This window comes from Dioscorea cayenensis, chromosome 11 (genome assembly GCF_009730915.1).
Source record: "Dioscorea cayenensis subsp. rotundata cultivar TDr96_F1 chromosome 11, TDr96_F1_v2_PseudoChromosome.rev07_lg8_w22 25.fasta, whole genome shotgun sequence".
In the NCBI taxonomy this organism is placed as follows: Eukaryota; Viridiplantae; Streptophyta; class Magnoliopsida; order Dioscoreales; family Dioscoreaceae; genus Dioscorea; species Dioscorea cayenensis.
The window spans coordinates 1,334,629-1,357,565 of NC_052481.1; the positions used below are offsets into that span (position 1 = coordinate 1,334,629).

Below are 22,937 nucleotides of genomic sequence, written 5' to 3' on the forward strand. Positions count from 1 at the left end.
TGTAGTTACGTATTGCTGCTTTATTTTTCCCATAAAATATTATAAAAAATATATTAGTAGTTTATAATTTTATAATTTAATATTTATATTATTAAATATTTTTATGATAAAATATTTTAGAATTTTTAAATATTATAAAACTATTTAATAAATTAATTGTTTTTAAAATTAAATTATAAAAATTTTTAAATATCAAAATTATATTAAATATCTTCAAATTTAATAATTAATTATTTATTTAAATTAATTTTTATGATAAATCTTAATTCTTAGTGCTAATACTGTATACGTGTAATTGCTACTCCACTTACGATTATAATTTTAACTTAAATCAAACTAATCAATAATAAATGTAATTTAAATGCAACATTTTTGGTCACATTGTAATTTTTATTTATATTGCGATTTTCATTTTACTAGTAATCAAATAACCCCTAAATATAATCAACCATTATTCACAGTCACTAACCATGGTAAAAAGATTGTGGAGAGTAAACAGTATGAGATCAACTTTGGGTAATGTGCCACAGACGCTATATATTTTAGAAGCAAAAAGCCAGGAGTAGACTGAGTAGTACAAAACTTTTTGTTGGCTTGATCTTGTTTTTACTTAGAATATAAACATACTTACTTTTATATACTTATTAGATCAAGTATTATATATATATATATATATCATGAGAGTAAGGGCATTACTTTATTAATAATAGTCTTGAAGAAGGTTTTTCTTGATACTAATATGCCCAAGCTTTTAGAAATAATGTGATGACAGCTAAGAAGATTTGGCCTCATATAGAAGATATGGGGCTTGGGAAAGAAATATGCACACGCACATTAATGATTTGAGGCTTTTTAAGTAGTATATACGGTGATAATTAGTGGTAGTTAGCATAATTTTTAAAAATTATCTAAAAAGTTTTATTTATTTAATTCATAATAGAAAGTGTTTTTATCCATTCTCCTCACTGATAATAGTGTTAAATTTCTTATGTATATATCTTTGAAATCATATATATATATATATATGGAGAAAACATCATTTCAGGACGTCCCCAGATTTCAAATCTAGTGATGTTTTTAAATCTAGGCTCGTGGATCATCATCCAGATGGTTGATTGATTATATAAACATCTGTGTACCTTTTTACCGCTTCATGATCATCTGTACTAACTACTTTTCGTAGAACAGCGGTTTCTATCGTTTGCATAATGATAAGAGCCGCCGATGTTTCATCCGATGCAGTTCTATGGACATCCCTAGATTTGAAATCTAGGACGTCCCTAAATGATGGGTTCTCTATATATATCCACGTATTTCTTTAAAAGCTGGACTCTTTCCCTTGCCATCAAAGCCTACTTCCCATTGATTTTATAAATAACATAATATTTAAAAATATAATGTTACTAAAAAAAATTTCTAACTCTTATAAATTTATATATATAATGGCTATATACTGAAGGTGCTCGTAAAAGTTTAAAAATTATATTCAAAAGACAGAAAACAAATATATTTAAGTTGTTATAAAATTTATATGTTAAGTCTGATAACATGGATTGACATTATATGATGTGCCCAAGTGGTGACGTGAAAAAGGATGATGACGTGGCGTGTGGTGACTCATCAAAGAAGAGGTGATTAAGATAATGACTTATAGTCGTGCATGATGAGATCAAGGAAGAGATTTAATAAAGATTAAAGGTGGAGATTAAGGTTGAAGATTTTTATTTAGCGATATTCCTCTCAATACTACCATGTGATGATAAACTATTTTTGACGATGCATCGAGACTATAGGATCTCTTCAAGAAAAGCAAGTTTTATTTTAGATATGATTATCTATCCTTGGTAGAAAATCCGGGATGATAATTCATATCTTTTGATAGAACTCCTTTTTAGAAAGATTTATTTTGAGAGAGGAATATTCTATTATCTGGCAAGAGTTCGAGATCATGAAGATTATTTGAAAGCTATTTGAAGACACAAAGATTTAGTTTGGTGTGTAAAAGCTATTTGAAGACCAAACTAAATAAAGGTAAAGACTTTACCAAGGAGATCATCAAGACCATATTTAGCATTACTTATATTGAAGGAAGATTCAAGAGCTATCTATGGGAGGAACTATTCATGGAGACTAGTCATATGAGGATATTGATTGAAGATTGCATGTGATATGATTAGAGATTTGGAGATCCAAGCATGGATGATTGAAGATCATGTTTGAAGATATTGAAGACTAAACTTGGATAAAGATGAGATCAAGTTTAGTAACAATATTTCCATGAGTCAAACGAAGATTATTTGGAAGACCAAACTTGGGGCTAAAGTTTGGAAAGGAAAGATCGGGAGATCTTGGGCTGGCTATCTTCTATGGGATGGTCAGTGTGTGCCTTGGTGGGCACGTCCCCTCGGGAGAGGGAGACCTTGAAGTGATGTGAGGAAGGAAGCAGCGTGCAGGGAGGAGCTCGGGCTCAGTCAACCGCTACAAGAGCGGATCGAAGGAACCGGAGGTTGAAGGTCGCAGTCGGGATGCATCTGCTGGGAACTTCGGCTCAGTGTTCGATGAGGTAGCGCCATGTTGTAAGCCGGGTGTTGCTGACATCTAACTTTGGAAGGTGTCCGAGTTAGGAAGCCGAGGAGAATTCTAAAAGAGGTAACTCTCAGAGACGTTGGTGCGTTTATATAAGACATCATGCTCGAAGATTTAGGATGGAGCCAACAAGTGAGAGACTCTTTGGTGAGAGTTGAGTGTGTGGGCGTCGAGCAATCTTGAGAGGATATTCTTTAGTCGAGGAAGTGAGTGAGTGTTGTACTCCTTGTTCCCTACACCTCTTTTAGTGGGTTGTTTCTCAGTGTCCGGCCCCTAGATGTAAGCAAGGTTGTGCTTCGAACTCAGGTTACCAATTTGCTTGTCTCCTTTATCTTGCTTTGATTGTGTGTGAGTGTTTAATCCATGAGTGAGTTTTTTGAGTGAACTAACACATCACACCCCCACCGGAACCATACTTCCCATTGATTTTATAAATAACATAATATTTAAAAATATAATGTTACTAAAAAAAATTTCTTCCTCTTATAAATTTATATATATAACGGCTATATACTGTGAGGGTGCTCGTAAAAATTTAAAAATTATATTCAAAAGACAGAAAACAAATATGTTTAAGTTGTTATAAAATTTATATATTTTAAAAATTTAAGTTTGTGAAATATCTATTATTACTAATGCTACTATTACTACTAATAATAATCAATAACATAATAATAATAATAATAATAATATTATTATTATTATTATTGTTATTATGTATTATTATTATTATTATTTTTAACATATGAGTTAATTGGATTTTTTCTAATAATGTAAGTAAAAATAAATTCTATTTTTTTATGAAGATATAGTACGAGGGTTGTAGAGGGAAATTAATTTATCACAAGATATAAATAATATATAAAAACAATTATAGGTAGAGATCACTAGATCAAATAAGCAGCATTTATCACTTTTTCTAAAAGAATAACAATATGTCGTTAGTATTGTTAAATTTTATATAAATAAGTAATTAATTAAATTCTTTATTCAAATAAGTTAGCGATTGATCCAATGGAGAAGAACAAGAGCATGCAAATTAAAATAAAGTAGAAAGGGTAAAGTTTAAGGTTAAATGTACCCAAAGAATTCCCATGAAGGATTTTATGTCTCAGCTTTGGAAGATAGATGCATGCATGCATGTCTTGATTCTAGAGTACTATAATTTTAAATATTCCTACATTCATGAAAGTTTAGATGAATATTGTCCTAGTGCTATTGTTATAAATTAATGCTATTTTTCATGGAAGTTTGAATATTGTCTAAATATATTTGGCATTTTAGTGTTGGAATATGTTTGGTATTTTAATGAATATTTATATTTAGTGTTGGAAAATTTATTCTTAGTTGAAAATAACATTTATATATTAGTTAATGATAATATTACTATGAAAATTTTATATTTCGAAGTAGCAATATATAAATGCAAGTTTTGCATTGACGAGTATATATGTATGTATATATATATATATATTCTCCTTCATTTATGGGCCATTTATGGACCTATGGCCCATGATTTTTTCATTTTTTTTTTAATAAATATTCATTATGTTAATTTGAATTTTATAGTTTCATTTACTTGCAGATGCTTTCGTTCTTTTGTTGCGACATGAATCATAATTGTCCATTTAGTCATCAAACTATTGGCAGCCATTAATATTTTGGTCTCTTATCAACCGACATATATTAATTAGAACAAAAAATAGTAAAATTAATTACTTAAAAATTTCTTAAAACTATATATATATATAATTCAATTGGTAAAATTTGAAACTTCCAGAGCTAGCAATGGAACTAAGGCAAACAATATTTAAAAAAAATTGTTTTTTCTAAAATTACTACACCTTATATAATCACAATTATATATATATATATATATATATATATATATATGTTAATGTAGAAAATCACTACTCTCACATATTTTTTATTATTTTATCCCAACTGATCATTTGAGGGAGTAAAATCTTTAATTTCTCGTTCTCTCACATAGAAGATAAATATTTTACTACTTGACTATTGCAAAAATAACAATAATAATTATATTAAGTAAACTAAAATTATTACATAAATAATATTTTGGGTTTGATGAAGAAAAAATAAAGAGCATTTAGAAAAAAGAAACTTTTTTTTTTTTTTATTCATATCATGAATATGGGTGATAGCTTGTCAATTAAAATCAAGTAAAAATTCCTTGTTTTATGGTGCCATCCCCATGCAACTATTTTATTGGCATTTTGAATTGTGAACTATTTCTTAACCTAAAAAATATGAGTACTTTAAATTATAATTCTACCATAAACTATGGGATAAAAAAATGGAGCTGTAAACAAATGCATCAAAAATGTTTTGTTTATTTTTCTTCATTTATGTTTCCAACTTAACTAACACCCTTTGTTAGAGTAATAATATTACTTGTATATATACTGTATACTTATACGTATATATTGTTAAGTATACATGCTCCTGTATACATCATTCTTGTATTTATATGGGTTAGTTTCAGTATAATGAACATACAATTCATTCTTTCTCTCATATTTTGTATATCATGGTATCAGACGCCTGTCGATCTTGTCGAAATTTTGCTCCGTTCAGTTTTTGACGACGAAGTTGCTTGTTTGGTTCGTCGTTTGTTTAGTTCTTGTGTTACTGGAGTTCTGTAAGCCACTTTGTTTGCTCGTCACCGAATTTTGTCCGTCCTCCGACGAGCCTTGAAAGCCCTGTTAACTCGTCACCGAGTTTTCTCTGTCCTCCGACGAGCCTTGAAAGCCTTATTAACTCGTCACCGAGTTTTGTCTGTCCTCCGACGAGCCTTGAAAGTCCGGTCTACTTGAAGCACTACCCTTTTTCTAAACTGAAAACTTGTGCTCGTCGTCGCCGTGTCTACTATAGTCGCGATCCCACACCCATACGAGTTTCGCTGTTGCCACCGGCCAGTGCTTGCCTCGTCATTTCGTTGCCAACAAGCTCCAAAGCCTTCCATTGCCATCACCTACATCTTCCACCAGCAACCGCCGAGCTCTACAGTCCACACATTCAATTATTCTTCCCGCCTGGATGAAGCCATCTACATCAACTTTTCCTTGACTCCCGACCGGCGCACCTTTTCACTCACTCAAGTTCCAACGCATTTGGCATTATCCCATTCGTTTGTTTCCCATCCTTATTCGTTTTCCCAGTACCCATATTATATATATTATAATATATCTATACTTATCCTATATCTATATCTATATACCCATAGTATCTATATTAAAATATATCTATATATATTATAATATATCTATACTTATCCTATATATATATATATATATAAAATACATATATTATTAAAACAAAAAACGCCAGCTCAATACCCGAGTTGTTCAAACATTCTCTTTTTCTCTCTCTTTCTCTCCCTCCCTCCAGACTACTTGCTTTTTCCTTTTAATATTTCCTTTCTTATTTATTTTAAAACAAATGGCATCATCCTCTCCACATTTTCTAGCTCCAATTGATATTAAATTAAATAGGTATCCAACTACAAAGAATGGTTTACTACCGTTCGCATTGCCTTACTGGTATGGATTTGTTTAGCCATGTCGTGCGATTACTCTCCCAGCCAGTCTACACCGATGCATCGTGGACACTTAGTGATCACCGTACTCATGACTATCATCTGTCGGTCTTGTAAAATTGATATTCAGTATGGAAAATGGACGTCTTCCGCTTTTTTCGTACGATGTGGGAACACTGAAAGCGTATGTTTGAGCATTCTAGCTACAGCTTTCGACGGTATGTCATTTCTACGAGATCTTACTCACGCATGACAACGCGTGAGCGTTCCGTCAGGGAGTATGTCAGTGACCTGCGATCCTTATGGCGACAACTTGATTCTTTAGAAGGATCTACTTATACGACATGTACATGTTGTAAAACTACTTTTCAGTCTCGCCTAACACAGCGTACCCTAATTCGATGCGTCTTCGTCACGATTTTGAAGTATTCGCGATCAGCGCTCGATCGAGACCCTCTTCCATCACTTTGGCGATGTCATTCGCGATGTTATTGCTAAAGAAACTCGTCTCGACACATTATCTCCACGGCTTATCCCTCCGAACCGCGATTCTTCGCGTGACCTCTCCGCGTTCACTCGAGCACACTCGTTCCTCACGGGTTACCGGCTCACGCTTCATCGAACTCATCTCGGTCTTGATTATACATGCATTATTGCAAGCGTCACAGTCGCATGAAGAATCGATGTTTGAAGCTTCGACAGCGACAACGACAGCGGTCATCACAACCTCGTCACGGTACCTCGATCTCACGCTTCCTCCCCTCTTTCGCGCCCGCATCTCGGTCTCGGATTCTCACCTCTCTGTTGATCTTCTTTCTCGGGTTGCTCGACTCACTGAAACGGAGTTCATGTACCATGCGGTCGCTCTCTGCCTCCGGTGTTTCCTCTGCTATATGTCATTTGCCCTCTGGTATGTCTTCCTCTTCACGGATTTTTGGATTCAGGTGCCACTCATCATATGTGCTAACGATACCTCTACCTAGTCTCAATTACTAAACCTCCTACTCTTTTTCCGAGTGTTCGCTGCTGCGATAGAAGTCTTCATCACATCACCGCGGTGTGGTCATCTTCGAGTCCACTTCATTTAACATTCCTAGCGTTACATTATGTCCACTGGCCTAGCTCTTAACCTTCTTTTACATTGAGTCGACTCAGCTAGTCATGGTCTCACGAGTTACCTTTTTCTTCTACTTGTACAAGTGCGGGACCATCTTCACAAGCGGAAGGATTGGGATCGAGAGGCGTAGAGTTGGCGGCCTCTATCACTTAGACTCTCTTCATCTTCCCACTCCTCCATCTTACGATATTGTCGCCTCTGTATGTTCTCTTGATCGTTGGCGTAGTCGCCTTGGTCATTTGTCTAGTTCTTGCTCGAAACTCACGGCGATTCGGGTAATCTTGGTTACATTTCTTTTCTTCCCTCACATCCATGTCGGGTTGTAAACTTGCTAAACCCTCTGCTCTTCCTTTCTCTTCTGAGAATCTATCTCGAATCTACCTTTGATTTAGTTCATTCTGATGTTTGGGGTCCTGCACCATTCTCCTCTCTTGGTGGTTTCTTCTATTACATATCTTTTTTATTGATGATTTCTCGCGTTATACTTGGCTTTATTTGTGCGTTCCCAATCTGAGGTTTTTGTCATTTACTCTCAATTTACACAAATGGTATATACTCAATTTGGTAAACGCATTAAGATTTTTCGCTTCGATGGGGCACGCAGTATCTCTCTACATCCTTTTCGCTACATTACTTTCCACTCATTGCACTCTTCCGCGACAGATCTTGTTCTTATACACACCGCTCAAAATGGTGTCGGTGGAGCGCAAACATCGTCATATCTTAGACACTGCGCAGTGCACTTCTTTTTTTGCCTCTTACGTCCCTCAATCTTTTCGCGGGTGAAGCCACTCTTACGTCACGTCTCATCTAATCAATCGTACTCCCATTCCGCTCTAGTCACGGTATCACACCCTGCCAGGCGTTTGTACTCATTCCTCCTTCCTAGGGTCATCTTCGCACGTTCGGTTGCACTTGTTTTTGTTCTTTTTACCCAGCGTCGGAGACACAAACTTTCTCCCCGTTCTACCATGTGCATTTTTCTTGGATATAGCTCTGAACATAAAGGGCTGTCGATGTTATGATCCCGATTTCTCACCGTCTTAGTATTTCCAGTAATGTCACTTTTTCTTGAAAGATACTCACTACTTCTCTTCATCCTTTCCAAATCTTTTCCTTTCTTGAGTCTTCTCCCTACTGTATCCTCTCTTCTCCCTCCATAGTTTTCCCGAGGTTCCACCACCGCTTGCCAATTACGTGCCTCTTCAGACGTCTCCATAGAATACTTTCCCTATGTTTCTCTTTCTCGCTTCTTACAGATTGCATGTGATCATTCTAGTGATTTGTCTCCTCTCTCCGTCGACCCATCCTCTCCACGAAGATGCTCTCGCTGTCGCTTCATCGTTATCCGGACCGTCCTCGCCGCCCTCACCCTGTCGATGCGCACTTTCTCTCTCATCTACCCTACTCCCACGATTTCCAAGCCTTTCTTGCTACTATTTACTCGCATTCAGAGCCCACGGTCTTATCGTGGGCAGTAAAACATCCCAAGTGGCGACGGGCTATGTCAGAGAACTTGATGCTCTTCGACTGCCATACATACATGGGATCTTGTTCCTCTTCCATGCAGTGTTACTCCCTATACGAGTTGTCGGTGGGTCTATCGGGTCGAGACGTGGGCGATGGTAGTATTAGAGCGCCATAAAGCACGTCTTGTTGCAGTGGTTTTTACTCGGAGTATGGCGTTGATTATGAGGAGACATTTGCTCATGTGGCCAGAGTTGACTACTTTGTTCAGTCTTCTTTTCGCTATTTTACTGCTCTCGCCAGCGCTGGCCACTTCACCGAGTTAGATGTGACCAGATGCCTTCTTACATGGAGATCTTCACGAGGATGTTTATATGACTCCTCTGCTGGTTTCTCTCATCCTTCCTCGGCATGTCTGCATCATCTTCGCCGAGAGCTATCTATAGGCTCAAGCAGGCTCCTCGTGCTAGTTTGAGCGATTTCGCATAGTGGTTCTCACTCTTGGTTTCTATGCGAGAGCTCTCATGATTATGCCCTCTTCACTCGGCGGACTACTCGTGGCATCGCTATTCTTCTTCTTTTATGTTGACGATATGGTTATCACTGGTGATGATGTTGATACTGTTCTTTCATTGAAACAACAGTTACACACCGAGTTTCAGATGAAAGATCTTGGCCCTCTTCGTTATTTTCTGGGTCTTAAGGTTGCTTATTCTCGTCGAGGTTACTTGGTGTCTCAACAGAAGTACATATCTGATATTATTCGAGCGGTGATATCACGAGTTTCGTATTGCCTCTACTCCCATTGAGATACATCATCCACCACTTTCTTCTTCGGATGGTGAGCCTCACCGCACGATCCTACTACGCTATCGCAGCTTGCTGCTGGTGACTCTTGTCTGTCTCGACCATTACTCGGCACGATATTGCATATGCTTTGTTTGTGTTCTTAGTCGGTTTATCGGTGCTCCTCGCTCCACTCATTCTGGCGCCCTCTTCACGAGTTCTTCGTTATCTTCGTATCTTATATCTCGCTCCTTACTTTTCTCTGCCACATCTTCTCTTGAGTTGCGCGCCTATTGTGATGCTGATTGGGCAGGTGATGCCTCTGATCGACGTTCTACTACTGGTTTCTGCATTTTTCTTGGAGATTCCCTTATCTCTTGGAAAAGCAAGAAACAATCTCTGTTGCTCTTTCTCTGCGGTCGAGTATGGTGCTATGTCCTCTACGCTAGCGGTTCTTTGGTTGCGTGACGATTTTGATGGACTTTGGTGTTTCTATTTCTGCTCCTACTCCTATACAATCTGTGATAACCAGATCGCTATTAAAATCACTGCCAACCACATATTTTCGTGAGCGTCTGAAGCATCTTGAGTCGCTCTTCACTTTGTTCGATCATCGTTATCTTCTGTGGCGAGTATTCTTCTTCCTTATGTTGCTCTCTACTGGCAGCTTACTTGATCTTTTACTAAGGCACACTCTGCTCTCTCGGTTGCGTTCTATGACAAACTCTCGGTTTATGACCACAGTGAGTTTGAGGTGTGTTAAATTAATAATATTGCTTGTATATATCTATTCGTATACTGTCTACGTATATCTTTCGTTAAGTATACATGCTCCTGTATACATCATTCTTGTATTTATATGGGTTAGTTTCAGTCTAATGAACTACTATTCATTCTTTCTCTCATATTTTGTCTATCAAGATGATGTTGATGATTAATTTTCATGATAGCTAAAGAAAGGGATAATTATTTATATATTTTGTACAAATTCGATTTATATATTTTATTATTATAATAAAATTTTATGCATTTGTGGAGTATTATAAATTTATAATATGTTGCTTATGGCTTTTAATTTTATTTTTTTTAAATTACAACACTGGTTAATTCATGTCCCAAATTTAGGGTCTGCTTGGATGAAGGTTTTGAGAGGGTTTTGTATGCAGTATGGTAAAATAAAGTAATGGGAGGTAAAGGAAGTTTTAAAACCCTTTTTCTTTGTAGGGCAGAGGTAAGGTAAATAGTTTTGAAACCTTATTGTTGTTATATATAAATAATATAATGCATGTCCTAATAAAACTCAATGTCCTAATGGAAACAAATTCCAATTTAATTTAAATTTAATATATCGATCATAGATATATTTAGAATTAAATTTAAATGTCCTAATCTTAATCTTAATTGATTATTTGGTTGTCTTGGACTAGGGATGCAAAATCTCAAGTTAAATACAAAATGCAAATTACAAAGTTGCCACTGAGAACATATCTCAAGGCATAAAGGAGGTATTATTATTAAGCAAGATTACCCACTGAGAACCCCTATCTCGGAGAGCAAATCTCAAATCTGGGATAGCACAAACACATCATCCTCGCAGTCACTAAATTTTATGAGGCATGAGAGCGTGATCTCGAGGCGATGGAGAGAAATGCAACCTCGAGCTTAGCAGCACGTATCTCGGGTATATAGTGAATTTCTATAATAATAAAAATATTAATAAGATAATAAATAAACATCACGAATAATAAAATAATAAATAAAACAAATAATAAATAATATTCGAAATTTAAATTTTTAAATTTGAAATTATGAGTTCAAATTTCTAAAGTTAATAATAATAATAAATAAAATATAAATAAATAAAATAAAAATAAAAATAAAAATAAATATAGCTCAACAGAAAGAACGATCTTACACTCGTCATCTGTGGTCCCCGATTTGGGGAAGTTGAGGATGGGTGTCTGAAAAGAATCCCCAGGAAAAATAGCCTTATAATATATATAAAAATAAAATTAATTAAAAATATTATTAATAATAATATTAATAAAGTAAAATAATAATATATATATATAAATAATAAATATTAATTATTAAATCGAACTAAATAGTTAAATTATTAAATTATTAAATCAGAAGTATGTATATATATTTTAACAATAAAATTTTTGATTTATAAATAAATTTTATAATATTATTATTATTTAAAAATTTTATCCTCGACCACTTTTTGTGATTTCGCGGAGGTTGGTGATGATAAGATCCGCTAAAGGTGGGAGAAGAACGAGAAGTAGGGAAGAAGAAGCCGAGAAAGAAGAAGAAAGTAGAAAGTAGAGGTTTCTTCTCGGCCCATACTCTATATATATAATATATAGAGGAAGAGGATCCATCATTTCGCTGCTCTGCCATCCTTCTGGCAGCCATTACCCTCGCCATCATTGCATTGCTAGCCATTACGATTCTGCGGAACCATAAGAGTCTAAAGTACATCTTTACCTCGGGAAAAGAGTTGAACATGGAGGGCAAAGGCGGGTGGGAGGCCGATCAAGGACTGCCTGACCTGGGTGCTCGCTATCATCCGAGGCGAAATGCCAACGTGGTGGGTCGACGCACTAGCGTGGCTCTGACTCATGGAAACGCCTGCGCTGACCACCGAAAGCGAAAACGCACTCGGAGGAGATTTAGAAGGTTTGATTTCGAGATTGTTCTGCCCACTCAGGGATTAGTCCGCCAACATGCACATTCGACCGAATTTGTTGCGAGAGGATTAAAGAGGCCTGTGAGATGCGCGATTGCAAGGAGTTGTATGTGCTAAACTCTGTGGGAAGGAGGAGTTGTCTCGTTTCGAGTGCACGAGGATGGTACTATCCGTTGGAGCTCGAATTTGCGCTCCGATGAATCGATTTGAGAGCGCTATTCGACGGAAGCCCGTTATTCAAGCTTTTACACGATCCACCGAGGTACAAAGAGATGTATGGGGACTCGAGGAACATTTACGCGCGGAACATACATGAGCGAGAGATAGCTACTTTTGCTGCCACCGTCGTACTTGCCAGCAGGTTAGCGTAGCATCGTGAGACGCAAATGCAGTTACCTCGATTGCCATTCGTATACGTCGAGGGGAAGCTGGGGGCACATCACGATGGATTTTAAGATCGGTGGTCTTGCGTGACTCGTCGTGAGCTACCGAGTCCGTGTGGTGATTGTGATCGCCCTAACCTAAGCGCGCGCACTTTTCGCCTTTTGAAACTGGGTTTGGCCCTCGAAGCAGCTGAGCCAGAGTCTGTACCGGAGAGATTTGTCGGACTCGCGACCGGACTCTCGCGTGTCTATCATCGCGTCCGACGCGATTCAGAGATTGCGTCTCAAGATTTTGGAGGAGCCCATGATCGGCCTTTGGGCATTTCTGAGTTGACTTTCAGAGATGCGGCATTTCATCCATGCGAGCGGATTACGGCGACCAGTGAGGACTGTCTCGGTCTGGAGGACGTGCTCGTGCATGTGCCCTCGATCCGCCACATTCGTGGGACGCTGCTCTCGCCTTTAGGCGTGTTGCCCACAACTGCGGTTTCGGTGGTAGTCGATGGCAGCCGTGTACGCAGGCCTCTTTCACAGGCGGAAGTGTCGAATCTCTGCCTGTTTGGAGCGATGTGGGAGCTTGAGCGGAAGTCATGGTCCGTAGGTGTTGCAAAGATTGCGTAAGAGAAAGGTGAGCCCGAGTCGTGAAACGATCGAAGGCGCTTTCGCGCAGCCGAAGGTAAGAGTTATCACCGAGACATAAGCGCCGCTCGTAGCGTAGAGAGTCTGTGATGGGGCGATCTGTCAATCTCGAGGATATCTCGACGAAGGGTGGCTGAGATTTGGAAAACGCGTGGGAAGCCGACCCGCTATATCGAGACCTTTTGAGATTGCGGAGGCGGGTTGCGCGCCATCGCTGGGTCTACCCGTCGCGATCTAGCTCTCAGTCCATACTGTCTTTCTCCATGTCTCTATCGCCGAGGGCGTATCTGCATTGGTCCGCGATCGCACGTCATTCGAGCATGAAGCGAGCTGGGAAGCAAGTGTAAAGACCTCGCCTTATGGGAGCAACCAATGGAGTTTCTTGCCCTCTAAAGAGCAACAGTGAGGGAACCGAATGATTCCATTAATCCAGCCGATGGAGTAACCACTCTGGGAAGGACGAAGCTACTTGGGAGCGAGAGCCGACTGAGATCGCTATCGAGTTGTTCCCCGACTCTTTGATGCGAGAGTTTAGAGGACTAAACTCTTTTCAGGGAGATTGTAAGGTTTGTAAAAATTCCTTTTTCTTCATCTTTGGACTAGTCGACTGAGCTGGTGAGCGGGCCCCCATTGTTTGTCTCTTTGCCCTTAAAAACCGGATCTCATGAGCAATTTTTGGCATGTGTCTGCTTTGTTTAGTTTAAAGGGAAAGCGACTTCAAAGCTTGTTGTTGTGGCATCTTCGAGGAGGCTGAATTTCTAGGTTGGTTCTTCTCTGAAGCTTGGAGTTGGAGGAGATTCTCTTCACCGTAGGATCTCGGAGAGATTAAAGGTAGGTCTTGTTTGTGGTGAAGCTTGGTGGAGGAACAACATGTACGGCTTCTGGCATGGAGTTTTCTTGTACTTCAGCTGTCTAATGTCTTGAATTGGTTTTTGATAGTGTGTCTTAATGATTGTCTCCTTGGTTTTGGAGCATGTTGACCTTTTGTGTTTGCATGCATGCGCCTTTCTCATGCTTCTGTTGATGACCTTAAACTTATGCTTGTATATTTTGGGGTCGATTTTTAGGTGTATACTTACCAAAGCTTTGTTTTATGTTTGAGTATTGTTTTTGTGCTTGTAGGTTGTTGTTTTCTTAAATCAAAAATTGTGAATTTATAGCTTAACCCACTAAGTAAAGCTAATCCTTGTTAATCTTGCTTAGTGTAACTAAAACCCATGTTGAAATCGTTTTAAGCATAATGCTTCTGCAGAATTTCAAAATCCTGAGTGCTTAGGAATTTGTATTTTATTATTATTATTTCAATTTTGTTTTCTCAACTAATTAATGGGTCATATCTTTAAGTCTTGAATATAGTTGTTTATGTATTTAGTTCAATGGCAATAGCTTCATGTGTTATTTTCTGAAAATCTATATATATAGATAGATATATTCATACGGTTTTAATTTTGAGATGTAATATTTCAACTAGAGCTTAAACCCTTTTCTTTAACCTTTTGTTTTCCTTAGTGATTATTTTATATAGTTAATCTTGCGTGCTAGAAGGGTTTTGATCCGACCTTAAGTTTTTCTTTAAACTCTTTTAAACCTCGCAGCACTGGTTTTTGTTGGTTCAATTAGTTAATTTTTCTTAAAAATGAGCTTGGCTTTTGTCTGATCATTTATGTTCATGCTATTTTCATGTGTTTATATTTATGTGCATGGTTGTTCTATTGTCATGCTAGCTACTGAACTCTTTTTATTTGTTGAATTAGCTTGAGCTATAGTTGTAATTCTAGGCCCGCCCCAAGATTTGTAACCTAAGTTAGATTATTCCTGTCGTGTAGATCCATACCGGGTCGGGTTCATGGACTTGGTGGAGCCCACTCAGAGCTCTGAGCCGTAGGCTCTCGACCGATACTCAGATTTCGCAATAATTATTATTTAATTATTGCATTGTTTGATAATTTTATTTAATTGCGTATTTATGTTTATTTATTTATTTTTCTTATTTGCATTATTTATTCATGAATTCCTCCTACTCCGTATTAGTATTTTCCGCGCGTTTTAGTACATCTCCATTTTGGCTCGCTCACGCAGGAGGAGTAAGTCCCAGCTATGTGCACATATGTCGAGTAGCGCTACCCCGATCGCGTCCGAAGATCCGGCTACTCACCGCTGATATTCTCGCTCGCTCGTCGCTCGACTTCATAGCTCGAAGATCCCGACCGCGTGCCGCTGATTTCGCGTATTAGCCGTGAGAGCGACTTTCGCTGTATTTTTCGTGTTTTTGGATTATTCCGTGATTCTCGCGTATTTTTCGTATTCGCTTTGAAGCATGAGCTATTATTCTCGCAATATCCGCTATACCCGCTGCTTATCCGCGATCCCATCGGGCCCTCTGTGGCTCACGCACTCGCAGACTCGGTCTGCAGAGAAGATCAAGTTTAGGTCCGGGTGTGCCGGAGAGTCGTATTGTCTGCGTATTGTATCCTTCCGCATTACCGCCAGTGAGTGTAAGACTTGTATTCATTGATCTTTGTAATTTTCGCGAACCTGGCGTTGTATTTGTATTCTCGAGGGAGTCGCTAAAGTCCGCACTCAGTAGTATTTTAAATTTCCAAGATCCCATTCTGTGCTTTTGTGTTCTATTCATATCTCGCTTGTTAGGGTTGACTCGACTGTGCTTTTTAGCCGAGGCCTTGCACCCGCCGCCTAAATCCCATTGGATGCGGCGCCGATCTCGCCCGCGGCCCGTAGTCAGGTGATGACAATAACGCCTCGTGGAACTACAGGGAGCAGCCTGCATTGATGGGACTCCATGCCCGAGAGTATTGCCGGATGAGCGCATCATGAAGTTGCTCGGCATCGCAAGATGAGACCGTCTCGCCTTGTCACGGAGGCGGTCGCCATGTTTTGAAGACTATCATGAATCAAAGCTGTGATCCAAAATGTGGATCCTCTTGTTCGATGAGTTGCACTGCTGGAGTCCGAAGATGAACCCGGCTTGTGTTCAATATCGCCGCCCAGCATCGCTACCGGCGCTGATCGATGGCATCGTACTAAAATGATGTAATCATGTTGAATGTTTTATTGGGGATGCTTATATGCAATTAGTTCAAATCTCTTTATTCATAACATCGCCAAGATCGCTAAACATTAAGCCATGTTTGCTCTTTTGATAACAAATAATTAGGTGTTTATTAGGAAAAATAAATAAATAATGGTTTCCACTATGCAAGAGATACACATGGAAATAAAAAGGTTGTAGGCATGTATACGTACTATTGGGAAGCATGTATTATATATATGAAATGAAATGCTTCTAAGTTGTTAGCATGTGAAAGCTCATGGTTTCTATATATATATATATATATATATATATATATATATAAAGGGAATGAAAAATAAGAAGTATGCACAGTGTGCATATTCACGATTAGAAAGCATGGGTCGGTGGTGAGACAAAATTATGTGATTTGCATGTAAAAATCCATATAAAACAAAAATATAATGCAATTATGTGGCATATAAAAGATATCCAAAAGACAGGGTTTGCCATGAATGCGAGTTCACGTATGAACAAAAATGATTATAGAAATATCAGACGAATGACGTGAATTAGCTGACTTGGTTTTAAGTAGAATAATGAAAACTCAGATGAGATGTGAGTGATTACATTAATTTGTTATAAATCTAATGCGCTGAACTGGCCCCCATGAGAAAAGAGAGACTATGTATATATATATATATATAATAAAATAAAATGAAAAATGCACCTGAAACGAATAACATGCATATAATAATATTGAAAAGCATGCATTTTCATGATTTAAAGAGGCGGGCCCACCACGGATGAACACTGGTTCAGGTATAAAATAATAATAAAAATAAAAATATATATATATTTAGAAGCCTATGATTACTGTGACTCATGCATGACAAGAGGTGCACATTGAGTTAAAAATAATAATAATAATAATAATGATATTGCATGCATGCATGCAGGCTCGCTACATTTAGTAGCCCATGATCTAAAACCATCCATCCTATGGACTTATGATATGCATGCATATACATGCAAGTGGGATCCACCATTTAAATGATGAGTATGGGGTTAGTATATATAATAATAGAAAGCATACTATTGTCTCCACCATTTAAATGATGAAATTTAGCTAATGTGTAGCAGTAATTTCTTTATTAGAAATAAAAAGAATAAAATTTTTATTAATTATACGATATAATTAAAAATGAAATAATCGTACCGGCTTTGCACATATACAGGTAAAAACTTAGAGTTCACCATCTGCGCTGAATGAAAGACACGTAACATATACATGAGCGCCAAGGTGGAAGGAACGCAAGCAGCACTTGTGATTATCTAAGGATGCGGCGAGATAAAGAAGAAGAAAGACAATGACATCAAGATTACTTGAAGCGATCATGATCGAGCGAAGCTGATAGGAAATGAGACATAATTTATGAGGCATGAATATCGAAAAATGACATACGAAAGGCGATTGATAAAAGCATGAAAGCAATGGTTAATTTCAAAGGCAATAATGAGATATATATCTCAAAAATGGCAATAAGGAGCAATGCGAGTGACAAAAGGCAGCAAGCAGCGTGCAGAGCAACGCAGATGACAGCACAGCAGCGATAGCAATAAAAATGATATATATATATATATATATATATATATATATATATATAAGTGATGTAATAAATATGTTCATATAATAAAATAACAAATTTCATAATTCGCAAATTTTTCTTGCTTTTTATTTCAGTACTTTTTGCCCTCTTAACGGAGGTTCCCAAGATTTCTAATCTAGGAGTAATTAATAATAGAGGCTTGCCTCTATTAGGAATGAAAGAACCCACAAAACAAAATATGATATTTGTGATTCGATATATTGTATGGTGTCTTCTTCACGATGCCAGACGCGTATTTTCGATCCCACAATTGTGTTTGGTTTGAAGTTAATTAGAGGTAAGATTTTATAGTAATATTACCAAATTACCCCTATACTGAAAGACAAAAGTTGATTCACAATTACGGTAATGTTTGTTTTTGATACCACATATATATGTATACACACACACATCAAATACTATATACACATAGCTATATACATATACATATATACAAATACAAAATTATATATGTATACACATACATATAGTGCATACATATATATATCATATATCAAAAATATATACATATACACACACATGCATAATGCACACATACATATACTTGTACACATGTATATTTATATAACATACATGGGTATTTTTACACACATACACATCCATACATGTATGCATAGTATTTTACATATATACATGCATATATGTATGCATATATGCATACATATATGCATGTATATGTGTAAAAATATGCATACATATATGCATGTATATGCGTAAAAATACCTATGCATATTTATACACACACATATACATCCTTTATAATTTAAAATTAATTGTTATATTAATTAATTAATTAATTAATATTTCTTTTATTAATTAATATGTTGGAATATTTGTAAATGAACAAGGGCATTTTGGTCAACAAAAAAATAATTTCTATTCAAAACCTCTCAAACCCTCCAATTTGGAGGGTTGGAAAATGGGGGTTTAAAACCTCCATCTAAAACCTCTATCTAACCCTCTAAACCCTTACCTCCATCCTTACTCCCTCCTCCAAACAAGGTTGATCCCAAAACCTTACTTTACATTGCCTCCCAAAACCTCCATCCAAGCACACCCTTTCATTAACTAATAATTAGTGTTGAAATATCAGCTTAAATTGATTTTAAATTATCATTAGTATATCTAATACAAATCATGAATTGCAAATGAAAGTGGAGTGTGTGTCCCCGAAGACTCAATCTATATATATATATATAGAATCACATGGTGTGGTGTACAAAATATATTCTTTTAAAAACATTTGATGATAGTGAGAAATTCTCTAGTTGTCTCTACTCTAGAGGGTGGGCACAGACAGCGTTACTCGAGGCACACTTGGGTCGAGCTCAATGGAGTCTGGACTCAACTTGGCGCTGTTTGACCGTGGATTTTTACTATTTTATTAATAATACTTTATTATTAAATTTAAATATTTTGTTACAAGTTAAAGTTGTCAAACTTTCATTGATTAGTCGGGTTTTGAACTGAGTGGGTTCTCAGCTCGATCGTGGGAGAATCAGCGTTAACGATCTGCGCTCACAAGTAGCTCTTGCTTCTCACTATAAAACATTATAAATAAATATAGTTGCGAAAATATATATATGGAAATTTGATCACAACAATGAAAAGTTTAAAATAATTTATAATAACTTATTTTTAAAACATATCAAAATAATTTTAGTATAAGTAGTTACATTTTAATTTGTTTATTTGCTCAAATTAAATTATTAATACACTTTTCGAGAGTGTCAAACTAAAATTACATGTCACCAAGAGATTAACTGTTTTAAATTGAAGTTATCTCAAACTTATTTATAATAAATAATTAATGGTTGGTACCTAGATTTCACTTTGGTCTCTAATATGTTATATATGTTATCAGGTACGTCCGTGTTATGTCGTTGAAAAAGAAAATTACTAATCAAAATAATACGACATAAGTTACATTATTCGAAAGATATTCGCTTTTACTTCATATATAAATTGATATATATAATTTAAAAACATTTTTGTAATTTTTAATTTTAATTTTATAAATCGAAAACAAAATATCTCAATATGTACTGATATAATAAGAGTACATACTATTTAAGTAGAATTTATAAGAGTGTGAAACGTGTGTGAGGCTTCGTGCTATGTGAGCTAAAAGCAGGCGATTAACAAAATAATTATTTATATTTGGCTGAAAAATTTATTGTTTCGATACTTTGATATTTTAAGATTGATTTATATAGGTTTTTAATTTATTATATGGTCTCTTAATTTTTATAAACTAAATATATATGTAAAATATTTTGATCAATATCCTACATCTATCTATATATAGTTTTTCAATAAATGTTAAAAAAAATTATAGATCAAGTGGTTGGGTTTCTTGTGTCCAGAAAACTTAGGTGGTGTTTGGTTGGATGTAATTAATATGAGTGAAGTTAAATTCTGATATAGCTGAAATACTTGATTTTCAAATACAACGTAGTAATCTTGTGTTTGGTTAAGGTCTTGGAATTCTTGTATTATAATATTTTTGTTTGTTAGAAGGATTTGTAAATCTGGAATATATGTATATATGTGTATATGCATATCATGTACATGTATATGGAGGTATGTGTATGCATGTGGGACGGGATTCATGGGAGGTTTGAAGGTAAAATGTCAAAATTATTTCAATCAACATAACAATTGTATTATAATAGTGTGATATTGTGACATTATTTAGTTACATATATACATTATGAATTTATGATACATATTAATATTTGATATTTTCAACATTTACCCCCATTAAGGCATTTAATCGAACACATTATAGGTATATTTATAAAATGAAGTTTATCATTCATGACTCCACCAATAAATTAATTAATAAAATTTTTATAATTTTTTAAATTTATTTAAATATTAATTTATATTTTAGTTTATAAAAATTAAGTGTCAAAACAATAATTTTTAAAAAATTCTACTAATAATATAATTTTATATATTAAAAATAATTGGTTTTTTTAAAGTAATTTATAACATATTAATAGATTAAATAATAAATTTTGTAAATATTTTTAAAAATATTATTATATTTTAGACTATAGCTATTAATTTGTAAACAAATGATTTTTTTTAAAATAAAAATAAAAACCTAAAAAAATATTTTAAAAAATAAAAATAAAAATTCTATGAAGATATAGTGATAAAGAGAGACATTTAAAAAAATAAAAAAAAATATATGAAGAATTAAAGATAGAGAGAGAGAGATATTTAAAAAAATAAAATGAAAAATCTATAAAGAATTAAACATGGAGAGAGAGAGAGAGAGAGTGATATTTTAAAAAAATAAAAATAAAAAAAAACCTCATGTGTATGTGTATAAGTATATGTATGTGTGTATATATGCATGTGTATGTGTATGTGTGTGTATGTGTATGTGTGTGTGTGTGTATATCTAAACATACATATGTATGTTTATATATAATATATATGCATGTATATGTATATATATGTGTATAAGTATATGTATGTGTGTATATATGCATGTGTATGTGTATGTGTTTGTGTGTATGTGTATGTGTGTGTACACTTTTACATATACATTAATATATACATCATTTATAGATTTTCAACTTTTGGGATTTCGACTTATGCCCAATTTAGGCATAAAATCAAATCCCTCATTGGATGTAATCTGAGTTACATGAGTTTTTAGAATCCTGTGAACCAAACACTGGATTTCTTAAAACCAAATAAATCAAGTTACTTATAACTTCAAATTCCTCCAAACAAACACTACCTTAATAATAATAATAATAAATTACAATAACATTAAAAAAACCCAACCGGTTTGGAATTTGGAGCTCGGTTTTGGAACTCGGTTTTAACCCGCTCGGGTCACGGGTTGGGAAAACCTCAATCCGTGAATCGCCCATCTATGCGAAGGGATCGGTCATCGGGTCAACTGAACCGACTACAGTGGGTCATTGAATCGGCCATGTACGGTTCCCGGGCGCCGTGCCACTTCCGGATGGTTCGCGCCTATCTCTAGTTTTCTCTTAAGTGGATATTGATGAGCATGTTATTTATTATTATTATTATTATTATTATTATTATTATTATTATTAATTTAGGGGTGAGAGACCGCAATACACAATGTCTACTATCATGTTATTAGAATAAAATTTTATTATGATTAACTGATTATAAAGTTATACATATTCATTGACTATAACCATTAATAAATTTTTGATTTATTAGCATAGTTCTCTATACATGGGGTGTTTGTCTCTTAGAAAGGAAACAACTTTTGAACTTCAGCTCATACAGGGTGAAAGCACATGTCTATTGAGATAATAACTCCACACTTATGCAAGCTTCCAACATAATTTGTTTATATTTAAAATAAAAAAAATACAATCAAAAGTTATTTTTAAAATAATTTTTTATTAATAAATTATGATCTCAGCATGCCTATCAACTTTGCTTCTTTTGGAATATATATGTATATATATTTATCAAAATCAATTTTTTAGTAAGGTAATCTTCAAATAGTCCTTCAATGTAGGAAATTTGAAAATTTCACAGTATTATGGTGACATGCCTGCCTAGTTTACTTTTTTTGGCAGCATAATAAACATGTTCTTTATAGTATAATATCAGTCTATTCAAATGACTGCATTTTTTCTTAAAAAATTAATAATAAAAATTCCCAAATCACACAGTCATATGTCCATAACTTTCAAACAACATAGACTAATATAATAATCATCCATACAACAGTAGAGTTGGTATTTTTGTTTTTCTACAACTTAATTTGAATCAGCAATTAGTAGTTGGATTACACCATGCATATATAATAATAATAATAATAATAATAATAATAATAATAATCACAAATGACATTGACAAATCAAACTTTTCACATTGAACATTTTTCACTAAAGCATCATCTTATCAAGAAATATAAGGATATTTATATCTATACATAAATAGTAAAAAAAGCACATTAGTCGTTGATGAAAGCATCACCCATTAAGTGTTAAC

General features: G+C 35.3%; 1 protein-coding gene across 1 annotated transcript in view; it reads right to left on the minus strand.

Moving 5' to 3' along the window:
- LOC120272201 ((3S,6E)-nerolidol synthase 1-like) overlaps positions 1–6,923 on the minus strand; it is a 13,827-nt gene extending 6,904 nt beyond the window's left edge. The window contains exon 1 of the mRNA XM_039278962.1: positions 6,750–6,923. Coding sequence (XP_039134896.1) covers positions 6,750–6,923 — 174 coding nt within the window. The remainder of the gene's footprint in view (positions 1–6,749) is intronic.
- Positions 6,924–22,937: the final 16,014 nt, after the last annotated feature.